Genomic DNA, 15,907 nt, shown 5'->3' on the forward strand with positions numbered 1-15,907 from the left:
GGGCTGTGTTTCAAGTGTAGTGATTTGCTGCAGACATAGAGCCAAGATCTGCTCCCAACTCCTCTGAATTTACATCGCCGTGAATGAGAGCAAACTGTTGGGCCCCTGGAAATGAATGCTCGCCACTTATGCCCGTCTCACAGCTGCATCTGATACAAATTAATCAACATGCAACACGCAAACCCCTGGCATAATCTGCGCCTCTTGGCACTGGCTCCCTCTCTCCTGTCCCAGCCGTGAGGGACAGTTATGTTGTACAAGAGACTGACACGGATAGCTAACAACCCAGGCAGGTGGGATACTTGCATGCTACTTCATCCAAGGCTGTAACCACAAACCACGGGACCTTTCTCTCGGCCATCTTCAGGCGCAGAATTGTGATCTTCTCTTTCCAGCCCACCCCTGCAAAATACACAACACAGACGCTGTCTGAGGAGAGGTTTGTTCTTTAACTGCATGTGCTACAGCTCCTCTATTAGGAGGAATAAAAACAGAAGGGAACAGCCATGATGCATGGTAAAAGACGACCAGAATTTCAGTGGAGCCAAACAACCTATTGTTGACCCGTTCCCCTTCCCGTTCCCCTTCCCCTTCCCCTTCCTTTATGGACACAGCTGGGTCTCAAACTAAGTGTTCCCTTTTCCCAAAGACATATTTTTAATGCACCCAGCTCTATGGTCTCCAGACTCCAAAAACTTGTTTCTGATTTTCAGAAAACCTGGAAGAGAATAAATGGAGTCTTGTTAGATCCTTAATTTAATCAGACTTTTCTGGGCTGCTGTCAAACTTCTCACGTCATTTTAATGGGGAAAGAAAGGACAAAGAGAGGATTGAAAGAGAATCCAGCCCTCAAGGTTTGATCCCACTGACCTGTGTAGCTGAGACCCAGGGTGATCAGAGGTTTGCAAGGTCGTTGAGGGCGATCTACCCAGACCACATCAATGAGGTTCTCTGAGACTGGCACGAGAGCGTGACCAGCACTTCTCAGGACTTTGGACATCCTCTTCCACTGATCTGCCAAAGGGGAGAGAGTTCAGAGCTGGCTACAAAGACAAACAGTGAAATGCTAATGTCCCCTCTTTGTGAGGAGAAGCTGAAAAAGTCTGAGCTTTCTCCTTTGCCTTGGCTCGCTTTCCCTCTCCCAAAGCACGTAAGACAATAAGATCTCCATCCTTGGAGGTTTTAGGACCTCTGCTGACTTCCCTGGACCCAGCCATTGGAGGCTGGAAGTAACTACATACACTAGACTCCTGATGCCCAACTTCTCCCCACAGGCCCAATCCACAAATAGTGGTGTCAATGAAATGATTCCATGATCTCAAATATGGCTAGGGGGTCCACATTTTTATGGGATATAGCATATCTCCTAGACACTCACGTGCTCTAGCCACACAAGGACTAGACTGACAGGCAGACCCTGAAGATTCAATGAAAATTGAACTTTCTAACCTAGGGACCAGATGCTGGTTCATGCAGCCGTTCATGCCAGAAAGACTGCAAATGCAAAGAGGAAGACGGCTATTGACTCTGCCTCTTATGAAGGTCTTGGGTATACCTGTGCTCAGGTCCTGCACCTCTGACCTTATGAATGGGATTAGGTAGGTGTGACCAGGAAGCCATGCAAAGCCTTTGCCTCCTTATGCAGTCCTGCTGTGTACAATTTATTCCACCCTCCAGCAAGATGCAGCCATTGCAGCTACGGACAGGATCCTAAAGAACCTGAAGGTTTATTTTGTAGCATGCTGATGTACCTCTTTGGGGACCTAGTGATACATGATGCTTTCAAGCAAACATTAGCCAGTAGGTGACTGTCTGTTACACAATCACCTCTGAGCTGGAATGCAGCAGCTTTTAACAGTTTCATCACATATACTGAACCTGGGAAATGAGGATGGATCCCCCATCCTCCTAAAACTCCTAGGAATCTTCAAGTAAGCAGAATCTAATTCCCCCAAGCTAGAAGGAAGCGCATGAACTTACCAGCTGGTATGATGAAAGGGTCCACTCCAACTTTGGAGCCCTCTGGGAGCACACTCACTAGCCAGTCCTCCTGAGAAGGAGTATCCTTCACCCCTAAAGGAGAGAGGGAGAGTTTAAATAGCATTCAAAGAGCAAAGGATGCAGCAATGATGTCTATGGACCTTTCCAATACAGCCCATGCCAACAGCAAAGTCATAGTTTCAAGCACATGCTAAGATATGCCTGGAATGATCTGGTTGGGGCTGGTCCTGCTTTCAGCAGAGGGTTGGACTACATGACCTCCAGAGGTCCCTTCCAACCCTCATTTTCCGTGATTTTATGACATGCATGTGGCATCTCCTATAGATACAGAGCCTAACTTAATGCACAAAGCTATTCCTGCCATCTCCCTTTTGAAAGAAACCCTAATGCTGTGAAGGGCACTAGACTGGCATGAGTGCCCTCAGATGCTCTGGCATCCACTAGCCAGACTGTACGGAGTCTCCACATAGCTCGCAATGTGCATCAATAGCATGAACTCCCACTCACCCATCTTCATGAGTGTCCAGTTGTTGTCCATTTGACTGGCTGCCTGCAGAAAGTAGCGTCCATCCGTCCACATGGCTGCATTCTGCTCGGTTATAATGGCAGTACCTGGGTGGGGAGTATAACAGCAGTATAATGGAGAGCAAGGAAAGGAGAATGTTTCTTGTTATCAGAATCCAGGTAGGCAGAGACTAATGTGTTTGGTACCTCATTCGCAGGTCTAACACCGTACTAATAGGAACATGGACTGTTGCATCCAACTAAGCTGCAAACCCCTGTAGAGGCCTGCATCGGACAGTCTACAGCAGGGGGCTGAACATCTCTCTCCAACCCCTTCAGACTAGTTTAGCTTAAGCCCAGCCCAGCCACTCAGCGGGTGCATCTACATGTAAAATTAATCAGGCGCAATAAACTCAGGCACAAATTGTGCCAGCCTATTGCTCCCAGGAGCAGTGTTTACATGTGCGCGCGGGACCGCATCACATTGATCTGGGACAGAGCAGCCCCAGCTGGCAGGGGCACCAGGGGGTCAGCCTGCCAACCCAGGGCTACTCTGACCTGGCTCAACATGCTGCAGAGTGGCTGGCTAGGGCACGAGGGTGAGCGTCTACACATGCAGTGAGCGTTTACACATGCATTGCAGCACAGTAAATAACTTCACCGTAAGATAGTACTTGTGTTGGGCAGTACTAGCCTACAGCAGAGTTAATTAGTTTACTGCAGCCTAATAGCACCTCATGTGTAGACGCTGACACTTTACTGAGGAGCTAGTCAGCTCCACAGTAAAAGTCCTGTGCAGACGTGCCCAGTGTGAATGAACCAAACCCCTTTCCAGAATTACTGTGACTGGGCAACAGGTTGGGCATGAGAGACCGGAGCTCGGCACTAACACATGATGGGGGCAGCCCCTGTCCCAGTAAACTAGACAGAGTGAAAGAAGGGAAGCAAGATTAACTTCACTTTAGGGTGCAAAGCTGTGGTGGCATGGATAATTTTGCAAGGTACCAAAGAAACAGGAATTGAAGTCAATGGGATCGTTCACACGCTTCAGTGAGAGCATGTGTTTATATCCCTTGCTAGATCAAGGGCAAAGATATTAAAAGACTTGACCAAGGTTATAAAGGAAGCCTGTGGCAGAGGAGGGATTTGAACCCGTCTCTCCCGAGTCCTAGGCCCAGCCCTACAAGTGGCTATTTTCTCTCTTACAAATAGAACTTGCTGGAGGACAACTTCAAAGCCCCATCTAGGCTCACCAAAGCCTTTTTAAGCTGCTTGAGCCTGAACCATTTTAAAATAAAAGCTTTCATTCAGCGCGTGCTGTCTGAGCCCAGGACAGACCAAGCCGGAAACATCAGGTCCTAGAGGCAGGAACAAAGCGTTTCCAAATACAAGGAGAGGATTCAAAGCAGAGAAAGGAAGGATGTGAGGAAGCCACCCACAATGCATGAAGTAACAGGGGGGTTGTTTTATACAGGTACCACCCTGCTGCTCTGTATCCTTAGCGCTGTCCTCGCGAGGAGCTAAATGTGCTCGACAAAAGTTAATGAAGGAAGCCTCACAATACTGCACATTAAGTCAGTGTTATTAGTTAGAGCCAAATTATAGCTGGGAAAAAAAAAAGAGGTGTGGGAAGGTTAAGGGACTTGCCAACAATCACACGCAGCAAGTATGTTGCAGAGGACAGAGCCCAGATCCTCCGACTTCCTGTCCCGTGCCTCGGCCAAGAGAACATCCTGTCCTCCTGGAGGATAAGCAAACTCTTCCCAACAGCTCCATTTCCCAACTCAGTACTTCTGGCACTCGCCTCATTGGGAGGAGACTGGAAGGGTCTCGCATGCCTTGTTTACCCTGGATCCTAGCTCTGACAGCGAATGTGAAATCTGATCAAGCAAGAAGAAACACACGCGACGCACAAGCACCCCATGGAAGAGTTAACAGGACTTGCCTTCATATGAGGTTCACTCAGGGTTCAACCTTTTATGAAAGCATTGATACTACATCATTCCAGCTGGTGGCCAACTCATAATTTTGCAGATGCCGAAATGGGAAGGGAAATGTCCCAACACGTTGGTTGGGTTTGTCTTTCCACCCTGCATACAAGCTGTGCATTAGGCTTGCTTCTGCACAAGGGGAAATGTGGATTCAAATAACTACAGAGGTTCGGTACCTGCAGAGCCATCGAATCCAGAGATAAACGCCCGCCGGCAGTCACAGGGCGCAATGTACTCGCTCTGGAAAAATGAGAGATGCAGTAATTAGTGTCCAAAAAAATATCGGCGGATGAGAATGACTTTGATCAGCTCCGTTTCTCTCTGAAAGGGTTTGACTGAGAGACAGAAACATGTTTCACCCCAGGCTCCCTCCTGCAGGACACTGAATGATGTGTGATTATTTTATATTGATATCCGGTGATTTCTTTTGCAACCCCCCAGCCCTTTTCTCCCACAACCGTCTATAAACACTGATGTGCTTCAGAGTGTGCAGATGTTTATTTCGCAGCCAGCCTCCTCTTTTGGCAACAAACAACTCCTGCCTTTGAAGCTTCAGTGGGAGAGGAAAAGCACACACAAGCGCTCCTTGATCTCGGGAGGCGAGAGTACACACTGCATTAAAGCTTTAAACTTGGCTCTGTTTATTGATGTCCCTCTAGTTGGAACGTACAAGAAGCACTTGAAATCTCCCCCTCCCCGTAAAACAATGCCGTTAAAAGGAAACCGTCGGGGTGTTGGGCCAGAAGGCTTTTAAGCCCTTAGGGCAAGACATCAATCCTCTCACCTTTCTGTCCCCCGTTCACATCCAGCCCAAGCCAGTACTAATCAAAGGTACTGATTATTATCACTGCACAGGTGATTCCCTATGTGAAGCAAGGTGTGCAGGAAGGAGTTGGGGAAGAGAAGGGAAACTTGAGGCTAGATCAAAGGTCGACACTAGAGTTGGCAGGCATGGGCACCTTTTTTTTTTTTTTTGGCGCACACAGCAAAAATCCCCGAAGAACTAAAACAGCTGAGGAGGTAGAAATACCCAGAGTCCAGAGCCTGCTGCCAAAATGAAAAGGGAAAACTGATTGCTCTTGGAACCAGCCAGCACATCCTGGATTGGGATCCTGTTCCTGTACAATCAGAGGTCAGCATGGCTCGACTTGTTTTTAATTAACCTGCCCCATTCAAACAAACAGCTTAGGCCTAGCCAGCAGCTCCGAGGCTGGAGCTCTCGTCCTCGGTTCAAAGTAGCTGCAAAGATTCCCCAGCGAGAGTCTGCAAAAGGAGCGACAGAGAACTGTCCTCTCCCTTCCCCATTCTGCTGCGGCACTGAACGGCCACGGACAGAGCAGAAGTTAAACATCAGAGGCCCGATTCTCCATTCGGTCCGGCTCCTGGTGCACGCGGCGGAGGGGGAGAACAGCACCCGGCTGGTGCAGCTGCCAGCACATCCGCTCAGAATCCGCCAGGACGTTTATTCTCCAAAAATCCTTTTCCTAAGTTTCAAACACAAGCTATTGAAAACTAAAGAGCTCGGGAAAAGTGATGGGGCAGGAAGAGGGCTCAGAAGGCTCCTGATTTAGCAGTGTGAGCCCAGTTGTCTTTCCGTCACTTCCTGCGATAACTGCAATGCCTGCTAAAGCCAACACTGTGCACCTGTAAATGCCAAGCACCGTGTGGAGCTGCTGCCCACCAAAGCCAGCCAGATGACGGGAGGTCCACTCGTGGCTTCCCTGAACCTCAGACTGACCCCTACCCCAATCGGGCCCTTCACGGCTACCCCCCACCACACCTGCTGCGTTCCTGTCAGCCAGGAACATGCCCCTAGGGAAAGCCATCCTGGCAGCCCCCATCCAGAGAGCACTCTGCATTGAGTAACCCCTTTGAAGTCAAAGGGATCACTCACATGAGTGAACATGTGCAAGGTCAGGCCCTATAGCACTGAAATCTGCTAGATTTGCTGTCCGGTAGCAGGTGCAGTGCCTTCTAGCTCCAATGCAGCACAGCAGTCGAGGCAGTCCACTGTACCCTCCGGACTGACCCTGGCCCAGGACTATTTAAAACAAACCCTACTGCACACCTTGGAGATGGATCCATGCTCACTGCAGCAAGGTCAACACCACTGCGAAAGCCAGAATAGGTCAGGGCAAGCTGTGGAAAACTGAGCAGAGGGCACTTCTATCCACCCCAATATGGAGCAGTGGTTACTAGTTGTGGAAGACCAGCCTTAAGGGATGGTCAAAGACAGGTGATAGTAGTGTTGGGGTGGGAGTGAATCAAGTCATGGTGGAGCCCGAGCCAAAATCACCCATCCAAACCCAACTCAGAGGTGGGATTTGAACCCGAGCCTCCCGGACTCAATGGATAACCTCCTTCCACGACACCCGCTAACATATCCAACTGGAACAGTCCCCAGCTTCAAGGAAATACAAACCCCAGATCCACTTTGAACTACATGGCTCTATCAAGCTATTGCCACCGCAGCCGGGGCCACGATACATATCCTGACAAATGCAACATGGCGAATCATGGATTTCTCAAGATCCTTACCAAACTGGAAAAAAGAAAAAAAAAAAAACAGAAAAAATATTTGGTTTGGTCAGAGAGACATAGACGTTTAAAAAATTGTTTGATGAAATGGGGAGGAAGATGAAGAATTTCATTTTGGTCCAACCCCAAACATTTTGTTCAATCCAAAAATGAAATTTTTTATTTCACTTCCAAATTCTTTAACCCTTTTCAACACTTCCTTTTTTTTTTTTTTCTTTTAATTTAGGCCAATTTTTAAACAAAAAATGCCATTTTAATAGGAAAAAAATCAAAAAGTTTTATTTAAAAAATGTTCAAAACAAGAGATTCCTAAATGAAATCTCTCGCTTTCAAATGGCTGAAACAAACTGTCCCCGTGTTATCAAAACTTCCCTCCATTATGTTCCAGCCACAACAGTTTGCTGAATTCAAGCCAATTCTGTGAACAGTTGCAATCCCTCAAACCCCATTTTTGTCCGATTTTTACTATTCATCAGAAATATTCCTGCCAGGTCTATGACTAACAGCTAGACTGGGATTGTCAAAGGAACTAAATGAACTGTGCGTACTGTAGGAGACTGGCACCTACTTCCTTTGGCTCACAGATGAACCTCAGCCCTCTCTTCTGTGCCGTGGGCTGAGAAACTGGAGTGCCTTACCCCCACAGCCACACTGGGTGTATTGGCTCAGGACAGATCTTTGACCTTTTTGACCTAATGTCCAATGCATGGGAGCCTTCTCATGGACTTCAGTGGGTGTTCGCCCGGCATCTCCCCCACTTAACAAGCTGGTTCACAAGGAAGCTGACTATTCCCTCCAATCTCCTACCACCAGTTTAGAGTTATGCTATGGCTTTGGTGTCCAAAATCAAAGTGAATGGTGCAGCCAAGATCCAGCACTGGCTAAAATGGTCATAAATTCGAGGGCAGCCTCAGGGAAGTCAGAGCTTCTGAGATGGGCCAACTCTGTTCCTCACACCAAGTAAATGTGAGAAGCTCATGGATCGGATTAAGGTTTTAATAGGAGGTGTGCTGCAATGTTCTGGATGGTAAAATGCAGACGATGCCACAACCCGCTAAAAAAGGGAGCTGGGGATACATCACACACCACAGGAAAAGGGTTTTAAGGTTCACCCTAAGCTGAACTCCTGGAAACTGCAGCTCTCTCCTGGTACAGTGGCTAGAAATGAGGCAGCTCTCACAGCAGAGGAGACCTCCTAGACACAAACCAAAAGGCCACATAACAAGCAGCTTTCATCAATCGCTTCCTTCCACACTGTTTTGTTCTGTACAGAAACCTGAACAAATGGTCCAGCAGGGCGTGAAACCGTGGGGTTCCTTGCATTACTGCATTCGCTGTAGGAAACACCAATATGGGGGTGGGGGAGAGGGATAGGAGCCCTGCAGGAGGCATCCCTTCGCATATGTGACCACATTTAAACTTTCACCAAATGAGCCCAGAGTTGCGTGTGGGCCAAGACGGAGCTTGAAGCACAAGCGTGCTGACTAGCAGCAGGGGAACTCTTCACCTACTGCACCTGGCTGCCAGGCCAGACTCTTTAAAGGGAAATATGTCATTACTGTGTTGCCAGGGCCCAGTTCAAGCTGCTTTGCACTCTGTGTCCACGTCTGTACAGTACTTGCATGCCAAGCACACAGATTCAGGAGCTTTTGACATGCATTTGCACAGATGTTAAGGGACAATCTTGGAGCCTAGTCAAGGGAAGATCGGGCCCTTTCAGATCTGAAATGATGGAGGGATAAAACACTCCTATAACACAGACTCTGAAGATGGAGGAGAGCCTATGGAAACGGTGAGAAAGGGGTCAACAGTTTGAAGTTGCGCTGGTATAAATCCCTACCATTCACCAAGGCAGGCTTAAGTGCAGGAGACACCCAAGCATCATGGCAACCACAATAATTAAACTCCCAAGACAGAAGCCCCAGGATGACCTCCTGCACTTGGTACAGAGAGGAGGACAGCTGGAGGGACAGGGCCCCAGTTCTGCAGATACAAGGGACATGGGACCTGCTCCCTAGGGCAGCAGTTCCCAAGCCATGGGTCATGATCCCAAATGGGGTCACAACAGCAGCAGATGGGGTTGTGAGATGGTGCTCTCTCCCATGCCATGTCCCGCCTGCTGGGCTCCAGAGGCCCAGGGGATGAACAACAGGGAAGGAAGCCCCAAGCCCACAGTGGGCATCCCACATCCTCCCCACCCACCGTGGGTCCACTCTAGCCATGCCACCGGTGGGAGAAGGGACAGGGGTGGGGGGGCCGGGAGCCAGCTCTACACTCCAGCCTCAGCAGCTGCTGCTACCTGCGGGCAGCAGCCAGGACTCAGGCACTGCTGCGGCAGGGGCTGCAGGTCCTGGCCCTGAGGCACCTGGGGAGTGGGGGGCACCAGCAGGGCCAGGGGGCTGGGAGTGAGGGGCACCTGGAAGAGGGAGAGAGTTGGGAGTGAGAGGCCATGCTGAGGAAATGTCTGGGAAGCACTGCCCTAGGGTCGTCTCCAAAGCTCCTCCGTGTGAGATCTGTAAAGTCTTTGTGAAACTAGAAACCATACTCCAAGGGTCAGGATGGGAAGAGCCACTGCTCTGGGCCGCCGTCATTTTGAGGACATACACCTCCCTGGAGAAACTTTGCCCAAGAGTTACTGGCAGAACCACCAGCACTGCGTTTCCAGAAAATAATAAACACAGAAGAAACCTCCCCAAACCATCTCTACAACAGCCCTCAACGCTGCTCCCCCAGCTCATCCAGGCTTTTATACTGGAATGATTAAAGCAAGCAAAAGAAATCAGAACCGGGACCATCTACAGGCCTTTACATTTCAGCTAGACCAAATCGCCATGACTCTGCTGTCCGTACCTGGTGGGCATCTCCCGAAGGGACGATGTAGGCCTGGATGGGCTCTGTGACATGCTTTGAGCTCCTCATCACCTGGCGCAGCTGCTTCAGCAGCTCTGTAGTAACCTTTGAGCTCATCTTCCTACCTGCAATACAAATTAGAGGCAGTATCGTAACACTTCTCCAGCACTCGCAGCCTGTCTGCTTGTAAAGGGCCTGATTATATTCCCATTCAAATCAGAAGCAAAGCTCCCTTGGATGTCCACCATGGAAGGATCATCCCACATGACTTCTGGATTCTGGCTCCCTGCCATGTCTCATTTCACCTGATTCATTTTAAGGACAAGAGTTCAGGCTTAACACTTTAAGGTGAGATCATGCAGACCCTGGGGCAAAGCTTTCCCATATCAGCGAGTGACTTGTATGGATGACCGTAATATATCGGCATGACTGCGTAATAATATCCTAGTGTGATAGATATCTCCACACCTTCCAGTAGCCAGCACCAGCAACCAGCCAGCTGACTGCTTTCTCCTAGCCAAAGGAGATGCTCTCTCTTAGCTCGTTTGATAGAGGCCTGGGCACTTGGTGTTGAAGGTTTCTGGTTCAAGCTCCATTGCTAATCATGGCATCTCTACCCATGGTCATCACGTAGGCAGGAAAGTCCTCAACTTGCCTTGCCCTGCAAAAATATTGCCAGTTACAGTCTTCTGATCTGCCCTGCCCCTTTTCTGGTTTCTGCACCCAAATGGATCAGTTAAAGATGCGGTTTTTCGAGCCTGTGTGACAGCCCCAGTAGTGATTTTCCATAGATGCGTGGGTGGATTTCTGGATTATGTTAGACAAAACAGCCAGACATCCTCTCTGGATGCAGACAAGAACCATCCTCTGGGGATTTTTATACACCACTTGCATGTTATTATTCATGTCGTTTATACAGCAGCCGGGAGTACAGCCCAGCAGCGGGAAGAATGTCTGGGAAGCACTGCCCTAGGGTCGTCTCCAAAGCTCCTCCGTGTGAGATCTGTAAAGTCTTTGTGAAACTAGAAACCATACTCCAAGGGTCAGGATGGGAAGAGCCACTGCTCTGGGCCGCCGTCATTTTGAGGACATACACCTCCCTGGAGAAACTTTGCCCAAGAGTTACTGGCAGAACCACCAGCACTGCGTTTCCAGAAAATAATAAACACAGAAGAAACCTCCCCAAACCATCTCTACAACAGCCCTCAACGCTGCTCCCCCAGCTCATCCAGGCTTTTATACTGGAATGATTAAAGCAAGCAAAAGAAATCAGAACCGGGACCATCTACAGGCCTTTACATTTCAGCTAGACCAAATCGCCATGACTCTGCTGTCCGTACCTGGTGGGCATCTCCCGAAGGGACGATGTAGGCCTGGATGGGCTCTGTGACATGCTTTGAGCTCCTCATCACCTGGCGCAGCTGCTTCAGCAGCTCTGTAGTAACCTTTGAGCTCATCTTCCTACCTGCAATACAAATTAGAGGCAGTATCGTAACACTTCTCCAGCACTCGCAGCCTGTCTGCTTGTAAAGGGCCTGATTATATTCCCATTCAAATCAGAAGCAAAGCTCCCTTGGATGTCCACCATGGAAGGATCATCCCACATGACTTCTGGATTCTGGCTCCCTGCCATGTCTCATTTCACCTGATTCATTTTAAGGACAAGAGTTCAGGCTTAACACTTTAAGGTGAGATCATGCAGACCCTGGGGCAAAGCTTTCCCATATCAGCGAGTGACTTGTATGGATGACCGTAATATATCGGCATGACTGCGTAATAATATCCTAGTGTGATAGATATCTCCACACCTTCCAGTAGCCAGCACCAGCAACCAGCCAGCTGACTGCTTTCTCCTAGCCAAAGGAGATGCTCTCTCTTAGCTCGTTTGATAGAGGCCTGGGCACTTGGTGTTGAAGGTTTCTGGTTCAAGCTCCATTGCTAATCATGGCATCTCTACCCATGGTCATCACGTAGGCAGGAAAGTCCTCAACTTGCCTTGCCCTGCAAAAATATTGCCAGTTACAGTCTTCTGATCTGCCCTGCCCCTTTTCTGGTTTCTGCACCCAAATGGATCAGTTAAAGATGCGGTTTTTCGAGCCTGTGTGACAGCCCCAGTAGTGATTTTCCATAGATGCGTGGGTGGATTTCTGGATTATGTTAGACAAAACAGCCAGACATCCTCTCTGGATGCAGACAAGAACCATCCTCTGGGGATTTTTATACACCACTTGCATGTTATTATTCATGTCGTTTATACAGCAGCCGGGAGTACAGCCCAGCAGCGGGAAGAACTGTCCTACAAGCTTGTCCAGGAAGCCGAATGGAGAGTGTCCCGCATAGTCCCTGCTCAAAGCAGGTCCATCCCCGATTAGATCATTCCAGCCAGAGCTTTGTTGAGTCAAGCCTTAAAAACCTCCAAGGACGGAGCTAAGGCTCTTTTAAAAACAAGATTTACCATCCAATAATCTTTAACAGCTCTTTACAATGTGAACCCCAGACCTTTCTGGCACAGGAGATGCCAGTGAAGCCGGATGTGAGCATGAATATTATGGGCCTGATGCAGAAATTATAAGGCAATACATTTTATGCAAGTCAGATCACTTGATTAGAATGGTACTAGGCCTTAGAGACCAAGACACTGCGTCTCTCTCAGACTTCTCCACAGGCCTCTTCCATCTCTATCTCCTCTTGGTTGACCCAGTGTTTCTCTGCAGAACCAATGCAGCACAGCTCCCTACGGGGTACTTTCAATGCCTTTATCTAATCTAATCATTCTTAAAGAAGACGCAGAGGCCAGGATTTCGTCCTCGAGTTTCCCAGTATGTGGTTCAGAGACCAGCTGGTTGGTACACCATGTTAGACATTGTATTATCGTGTTTAGATCGGGGTGGCCAACCTGTGGCATAAGTGGCAAGGGCAGCCTGTGTTTGTGGCATGAGGCAGACTGGGGAGGTGACAGGCAGCACAGCAGCAGACGAGGCAGAAAGCAGAGCAGCAGATCAGGAAGGGAGTACAGGGCAGCAAGCAGAATGCAGAGCAGCAGATAGGGCAGAGGAAGGATACCGGAGCCACTCAGGCAGGGTGCAAGCCCCAGCTATGAGTGGGGAGGTGTGTACCAGTCACTGGGAAGAGTGCATATGAAAAGCACAGTTTATGTAGAAAGACTAGAGCACGGGAGGCATGAAATATTACAGAGGCACAGGGGGATGAAGGGACTTGTCCATGATCAGACAAAAAAGCTGTAAAATAGTCAAGAACAGAATCCAAATCTAATCACCAATCCACGTATCTAAACAACAGCCCCAAGCAGTGGGAGCACAGTAAGGTGCTGCCTGCCTTCGAGCTTCGGTTTTCTTTAGAAATGTGGATTTTGAGAGTACAAGACAGGACAAGATCAAAGCAGAACACGTGCTGATATGCCACAGGTGAAATCTAGCCCCAGCAACAGCAAAGGCAAAAATCCTGTTGACTCCCCAGAGAAAGGAGGTCGCACCAGAGCCGTCTCCAGGCAGGCTTCTGCGGGCATGTACCTCTGCGAGCTACCCGAGACCGTGCTTTACTCTGGTCGCTCTTTTCCCTCCCATGCAATGAGCTAATCATTGACGCTCCCTGTTGAAGCAGGGACATGAGAAAGGAGAAACGATCAAAGGAGGCCAGTTGTTTTTCTGGACAGGGCCTCCTTTCCCCAGGATGTACCCAAGCTGCTGTGGGGAACGTGGATCAGATAAGTAAGGAACAACAAGGAAGCAAGAGGGAGGGATGGGATGAAGGAAAAAAAAGCAAACAGCACCCTACTGAAAGACTGATCTCCTCGATAAGTAACCAGGCTAAAGGATCCCTGTCCAATTCTGTCAGTCTCCCATGCAGTGATTCTCACCCGGGGCCACATGGCCCCGAGGTGCTGTATGATCCTTTTAAGGATGTCGCAAGGTACCGCACAATATTAGCACTCTTAGGTGTGCACACACCTGCTCAGGATTCAGAAGATAAACCCAGAGATTTCAAACAGGAATCCAGAGTATCAAAAACAGTCTGGCCTGTGCTGCTCTTCCTACTTTCTTTGCAACAGAAGAATTGCTCTGTTACTTTTCCATAGTCAAAAAACAACTGAAAGAAAGAGCTGGTGTTTCCCGGGGGGTGCCCCGAGTCTATCAAGGGGTGCTTTGGGTCTTAAAAGGTTGATAACCACTGCTCTAGTGCAAGAGCAGCTATTTTTTCCCCTGATCCTTGGGTGGTCACTTTGTTTGGTCTTCCTGTGTTTTTAAGAGCAAAGCTGACCTTTCCCCTCTGCGGTAATTATAGCCCCGGACTAAGTTAAAATAGCTTCTCTGTCATTATTTGCTCACTCAGTGATTAGAACCAAGCAATACCAAAATTAAAGTAATTGTCTGGCTAGTGCAAGATGCAAGATAATCCTCTGTCTTGACATTTTCAAAGCCATCAAATAACCAGAGCCCACATTACCTGCCCTCTGTCGTCCTTCCCCAAGCCTGGATTCCTCTTGCCTTTGATTGCACAAATACCATCCAGCCCTTTGCTCTGCCTTATTACGCTCACTGGTGCCTGAGAAAGCAAAGGGCAAAAATTAAAAGTCTAGCAGACTTTGGCCACCATAAAACTTCCTTAGCCAACAATAAGAGACTGCAAAGGCACTAATGTTACGCTGGACTGCGTGAATTACTGATACCCTGTATCCCGTGGTGTGCAATTGCATGTGGTGTCAATGACAGAGCATTCATCCAACAAGTCATGGTCATTTAATCTTCACCACTCACATGTAGCTTTGCACATTCGAGGCAGGTTATACTCTTCACTGCCGTAAGTTTCCTATTAAAGAGTACTAGGTTTCCATTTTGCAGATGGGAAACCTGAGGCAGTGTTGAAGTAACACACCCAAGGCCATTCAGCAGTCAGGACCAGATTTCCCCAAGATTTCCTAGTATCCAGTATGGTGTTTGCTTATTTCTCAGATGTAAGCATCAAATGGATTCGCATCCCTTTTAATTACATGCTTGCCAGTTTGATACTCTATGCACAGCAGCGGATTTCAGCTTTATTTTCCCCGAGTCTTGTTTAAACCGTCTTCGTGAGCTTGTACCGAAAGCTTAACTATACGCCGAGAGCTTCTGGGCAGAAAAGCATTAGATCAGAGGCTGTTCCTCCCTGGAAGTCGTGGCTTTCCCCTTGAAATACCTCATTTTAGACAGACGAACATCTTGGAGGGAAGAAAAATGTGGACAGCTTGCTTCAGACAATAAAGAGCATGTGACCTCTGAAAACCAAAATCCAAAGTCACTTTTGAGAATGCACGTCACATTTGGGGCCGTTTTAGAAATCTCTTGTTTTAGGAGTAACGCATTAAAGACAAATTAGCAGCCCCCTCTCTCCAATTTAAAAATCATGTTCGTTAGCTCAGTGCAGCGGTTGGTATTGCAGCTGGGACAGCGCGGGAGCTAAAACGTGGCAAAGTGTGCGTGTTAGGGAAAGCGGTACGTGCACAAAAACACCTGCCGTCCAAACGCCGAGGCAGAGAGCGGTACCTGGGGAGAGGAGCCAGGGAGATTTCATCCTGACAGCTGAACGGCCTTGGGTGTGTTCCTTCAACGCGGCCTCAGGTTTCCCATCTGCAAAATGGAAACCCAGCGCTCAATAGTCCTCTTACAGCGAGGAAAAACACAGCCCGCCTCGAACGGGCAGAGCTGCGGATATGAACGGTGAAAATGAAACGAGCGTGACGTGCAATCGGCTCTGCTGATCTGCAGCGACCGATACCCAAAAAGGAGAGATGTCATTACTCGTCCTGCCTCCGGCCCCGGTGACAGGATCCAGGGAGGACCCAGGCTCTGCCGGCCCGGCCCGGCCCAGGCTGCCCGGGGAGGGGAGGCGAGGCAAGGGCTGGTGACAGCAGCTGCTGGCTCGGCCCCTGCCCACACCCACACCCACACCCACGCACACGCTGCTGCTGCCCAGGCCCGGGCGGGCTCCAGCACGTGCCCCGGCCTCTGCCCGTGACCGCCGGCCGG

The 15,907-nt window shown here is 49.1% G+C and overlaps 1 protein-coding gene across 1 annotated transcript in view; it reads right to left on the reverse strand.

Moving 5' to 3' along the window:
- XPNPEP1 (X-prolyl aminopeptidase 1) overlaps positions 1-10,010 on the reverse strand; it is a 34,457-nt gene extending 24,447 nt beyond the window's left edge. The window contains exons 1-6 of the mRNA XM_006027550.2: positions 9,885-10,010; positions 4,673-4,736; positions 2,509-2,613; positions 1,981-2,073; positions 871-1,014; positions 307-402 (exon numbers count right to left, since the gene is read on the reverse strand). Of these exons, the coding sequence (XP_006027612.1) occupies positions 307-402; positions 871-1,014; positions 1,981-2,073; positions 2,509-2,613; positions 4,673-4,736; positions 9,885-10,001 (619 nt within the window). The 5' untranslated portion in view covers positions 10,002-10,010. The remainder of the gene's footprint in view (positions 1-306; positions 403-870; positions 1,015-1,980; positions 2,074-2,508; positions 2,614-4,672; positions 4,737-9,884) is intronic.
- Positions 10,011-15,907: the final 5,897 nt, after the last annotated feature.

This window comes from Alligator sinensis, unplaced genomic scaffold, assembly GCF_000455745.1.
Source record: "Alligator sinensis unplaced genomic scaffold, ASM45574v1 scaffold559_1, whole genome shotgun sequence".
Classification (NCBI taxonomy): Eukaryota; Metazoa; Chordata; order Crocodylia; family Alligatoridae; genus Alligator; species Alligator sinensis.